General features: G+C 42.7%; 1 protein-coding gene across 1 annotated transcript in view; it reads left to right on the top strand.

The window, feature by feature from the left end:
- The window catches only part of rgs11 (regulator of G protein signaling 11), a 17662-nt gene that overhangs the window by 2094 nt on the left and 10568 nt on the right, over window positions 1-5000 (top strand). Inside the window, exons 4-8 of the mRNA XM_084056366.1 lie at window positions 1129-1235; window positions 2043-2094; window positions 3318-3376; window positions 3767-3843; window positions 4109-4190. Of these exons, the coding sequence (XP_083912492.1) occupies window positions 1129-1235; window positions 2043-2094; window positions 3318-3376; window positions 3767-3843; window positions 4109-4190 (377 nt within the window). The remainder of the gene's footprint in view (window positions 1-1128; window positions 1236-2042; window positions 2095-3317; window positions 3377-3766; window positions 3844-4108; window positions 4191-5000) is intronic.

The following is a 5000-nucleotide window of genomic DNA, read 5'->3' as shown; positions in this document are numbered from 1 at the left end:
GTGTGTGTGTGTGTGTGTGTGTGTGTGTGTGTGTGTGTGTGTGTGTGTGTGTGTGTGTTCAAGATTCAAGATTAATATGATTCTTTACATCCCATTATACATATACAAGAGTACAATTCTTGGGTTTCGGTTCCTCAACATTTCCAAAATTTCCAAAAACAGAAATAGCAAGAAATTGAAAAAATAGAAATAGACGTTAAAAGAGCCTGTGTGCCTGCAGTGCACGTGCGAGTGTGTGCGTGTGAGTTTGTTTTCAGAGGAATTTCTGAATCTCTGCTGGGTGTATCTGGCTTGTTGTCAGGATGCTACTCTAGGCTACAGAGTGTTCTCATGAGCCGACTGTTGTGGGAGCAGGTGTCTGCTTCCTGTAAATAGAGGCAGGATTGGTCCCCCAGGGGTTCTGAGTTTGATTAGCTTGCCTGAGGCTCTGGGTTTCTTTAGCATCCATTCCCCCCTCAGGAACTCTAATCAAAGGAAAGTTCTGTGCACTATTTTGGAGAAAGGTGCATGATGTTTCCGATGCTACTGTAACTCAGGTGGAGAGAGATATGAGTCAGAAGTACAGTATGTTTCACCCGTTAAGACCTCAGGTTCCGATTCTACAAAATGCTTTCTAAATCAGTAGTTCTCAAACTCTTTTGTGTCAAGGACCCCCAAAATGATATGTATTTGGCCGCGGACCTCCCCCCGCACCCCATCTGAAAATGTTTGTGTGCCAGAGACCCCCAGAAGAGAAGATTTGTGTTTTAAAAAATGCTAAATTATTTTTCAAACACTTTTACATTTCCTAAACTTTTCAATACATTTCAAAATGTTCAAACATCACGAAAATAGCCGTTCTACAAGCTTGTAGATCAGCTCAATTTAACCCATTGAAACCGGGAAAGCATCTGTGTTATTTTTAGATTTTTGCGTTGGCTATACAAAAATAGCAGATATACAGTACAAGCTCACACCGCGTCACTTCGTGCCGCACTGCGAGCTTGTACATCTGCTATTTTTTTTAACCTTCTTTTTAAATCTTGAAAGTATTAGAAGAACTACTGATTTAGAAGGAATCGGCCTCCGGTCTTAATTAATGGGTTAAGTGGGAAAGCCTGGCAACTCTTTTTTCTGTGCCATTTACAGAGGCATTGCACATCGGTGGACTGCTGGTGAAATATGGCTACATTTACCCTCTCAAGGAGCCCAGGGTACTGCTGCTACGGCCTGACGAGACACCATACCGCTTCCAGGTTACAACGCCCTCGTCCTCTGTCTCTCCTACTCACCTTGCATCCGTCTTTCACTCCCTCTATGTGTTTTCATCACGTGGTTATTGAGGGAAAACTGGTCATGCGGAATAGGGCATTAATGCATGCTTTGTAGTTACTAGTGAAGAGCCAATATGTAGTATGCACGCATCTACTCAAAGACTTCTTCATATTATGTGCCCATGGACACATTAGCACAGGGGTCTTCAACAGGGGGTCCTCAGAGGTACTATAGGGGGTCCGCCAAATCTTTGTGTGATAGGATTTCGGGTTTTTTCACATTAACCACTTGAACCCTAAAATTCTTTTTCTGAGAGGAACATTAGCCGAAAATAGCAGATCTACAAGCTCTCAACGCCTCGCGCTGCGAGGCGTTGAGAGCTTGTAGATCGACTATTTTTGGCAAAGAGGCTATAGGTGTAGAGGGGAAAAATAGCAGACTAAGTAAAAAAAAAGTTTAATCTGAAACACAATTTTATACAACATAGAGTAGGGGTCCCTGCTTCATCTCTCTCTCAGCTAGGGGGTCCTTGGCCTGAAAACGTTGAAGACCCCTGCATTTGCACATTCTGAACTACACATTCATGCATTGACCAGCACCACACTACTTGACTTCATACTGTACACACCTCATACTAATAAGGACCGCAATGGAAACAAGCTTTAAGCTTTTAGAAATTATTATTATTATGATTACGGTGGGTCCGTTTATTTGATGATAAACAAAGATATCGATCAATCAAAAAAACCTACTCACCTGTCAAGTAAAGCCTCTTTTGTCTCTCTCAGACTCCTTACTTCTGGACCAGTACCAGGTGGCCTGCCTCAGAGCTAGACTATGGTGAGTACTGACTAACTATAGTGCACACCATATAGTACCATAGTATGGTGAGTACTGACTCACCATAGTACACACCATAGTACCATAGTTTTTAAGAATTTTAGCAAATTTAAGATCATGGTCATGGATCCTTTGCACGACATTGACATTATTTCATATATTTCCAGGATTCCTATTTATAGGTTCAATACGATGGTGGTATCCCCAACCTGGTCCATGGGGAACCCCTACTGCTGCCACTCCTCACAAACATAATTGCGTTTATGGCCCGTGGGACCAGTTAGACTTGGGACATACAGTTAGTTAACTACGTACATCAGTACCACCACAGCAAAACCCTCGCTTGTCCCTTTGTGTCTATTTTTACACACCCAGGCTTATATTAACGCTGGGGATTTCACTGTGCATGGGCAGTGTTGCCAGATTCTGTGAGAGAAACAAGCAACCAGGTCTAGGAAAACCAGCCCAGAAGAAGCAACTATGGGCCACATGAGCACTTTAACATATACATCAGCTATTTGAAAATAGCAGATCTACAAGCTCACAACGCGTCGCGATGCGACACGTTGTGAGCTTGTAGATCGGCTATTTTCAAATAAAATCTTGCGGGGAAATTATAATAAGCAAATCTGGCAACCCTGTGCATGGGTAATTGGGTATACCAGAGGGTCAAAGATGAGCACTGCTGCAGTGGGACGCGTTCACTTGAATTCGGAACATTTGCAGCGCTAAATATAATAGTAATGAATATACCGATCTATTGTTAGTTAATGACAGGGGTTAAGTTCACATGTGGACACACAACAAAGATTTTGATTGATAGATTGAATGCTGTATTAGTCAGAAATGTGAACAGCACGAGGTACAGTCAGACATTAAGGCTAAACGGATAGCACAAAAAAGTCCGGGGGGAAATAACACAATACATATCATCAACAAATACAAAACACTATTATGTGCAAAGGAGTAACAGGAAAATGTCGGTAGTGAATAACACCTCCTTTCTATGGGAAAATTGCATTTACCTCCCCTTGTGGTCTCCTGATAGATTTTCAGGCCTGTTTTGAAAGAAGCCAGTGATCCATATTTTTTAAAGGGATTGTGAGATTGGAAAAAAATAATATGTGTCTGACTATTGGAGGTTTGTAGTATTCACACTTTGATTCAGCAAGACAGAAGCTCTTTAAGTCACCATGGTCTTGTTTCTCATCTCTTCTGTCTAGCAATTTATTTAGCCAAGAAGAATATAAGAAAACAGGGTGAACTGATCGAATATGAAAAGGTGAGTTGGTGTAATAATGCTCTGTACTTCAGGAGGAGGGAAATGTGTGTTTGTGTGCATGTACTGTGTGTGAATCTAAATGTAATTCTGTTGTATCTTTGAATATTCTCTCTCTCTCTCCTCTTCTCTATCTCTCGTCCTCTCTGGGAGAGCTACAGTCTGTTTTATCTTTGAATATTCTCTCTCTCTCCTCTCCTATGTCTCTCGTCCTCTCTAGGAGAGCCACGGTCTGTTTAATGAATATTCTCTCTCTCCTCTCCTCTGTCTCTTATCCTCTCTAGGAGAGCTAGAGTTTGTAATATTCTCTCTCTCTCTCTCTCTCTCTCTCTCTCTCTCTCTCTCTCTCTCTCTCTCCTCTCTCCTCTCCTCTATGTCTCTCGTCCTCTCTAGGAGAGCTACAGTCTGTTGCACAAGAGAATCAACCACACCTGGGACTTTGTTGTCATGCAGGCAAGAGAGCAACTCAGGTAAACACACACATGCTGTATTTACACACGCACACCCAAACACCAGTGGTGGAAAAACTACTACAGTTTTTTACTTAAGTAAAGGTACACACACACACACACACACACACACACACACACACACACACACACACACACACACACACACACACACACACACACACACACACACACACACACACACACACACACACACACACACACACACACACACACACACACACACACAGTATGTGCAAACTTCCACTGTCCATTTGTGTTACAGGGCTTCTAAGCAGAGGCGGAAAGCTGACAGAATTGTTCTTGAATGTCAGGAACAAGCATATTGGCTCGTCAACAGACCCCCGGTATATTCTATTCAATTCTAAACAAAGTAGTACTACACTACACTACACTACACTACACTACACTACACCAGTGGTTCTCAACCTTTCCAGGCCGTGACCCCCAAATACTGGGGACCCCCCTTAAAATAATCATATTTGAACGGGGGACCCCCCACCCCTGACAAGCACTTGGAATGGTTGGAGTTGACATTTAGTTTGACTCGGTTCCACAGATAAATATTGTGAAAATAGCAGATCTAACTGCGATGCGTTGTGAGTTGTAGATGTTATAGATGAGTGAGAAAACAATGTTGCACATTAAGCAAATCATCTGGGGACCCGATCCACAGGTTGAGAACCACTGCACTACACTATACACCACTACACTACACCAGTGGTTCTCAAACTTTTTCATGTCAAGGACCCCCAAATTGACACTTATTAGCCCGCGGACCTCCATTTGAAAAGATAAGCCAGGGACCCCCATAAGAGAAGATTTTTACGGCTCTCTAGCAGTGATTCTCAACCATTTTAATTTCAAGGACCCCCTAGTTTGACATGCATTAGGGCTACGGACCCCCATTTAATGACATTTCTATCACTTGGACCGCAATTTATATTGTAAAATCTATGTCGATTTAACTCTAAGAGTGTACAAATGGAACCAAATGGACCCTAACGGGTCCATTTGGTTCCATTTGTACACTCTCAGAGTTACAGACCCATAAGGGTCCATTTGGTGCCTAATCTATCATTTAGCTGGGGACCCCCTGGAACCGCCTCAAGTACCCCTGGGGGTCCCCGTACCCCACTTTGAGAACCAATGCTGTA

The sequence above is a fragment of the Gymnoscopelus microlampas genome (genome assembly GCF_963454915.1).
Source record: "Gymnoscopelus microlampas genome assembly, chromosome: 5".
NCBI lineage: Eukaryota > Metazoa > Chordata > Actinopteri > Myctophiformes > Myctophidae > Gymnoscopelus > Gymnoscopelus microlampas.
The sequence above is the reverse complement of the archived record's forward strand: the minus strand, read 5'-3'. Positions and strand labels throughout refer to the sequence as shown.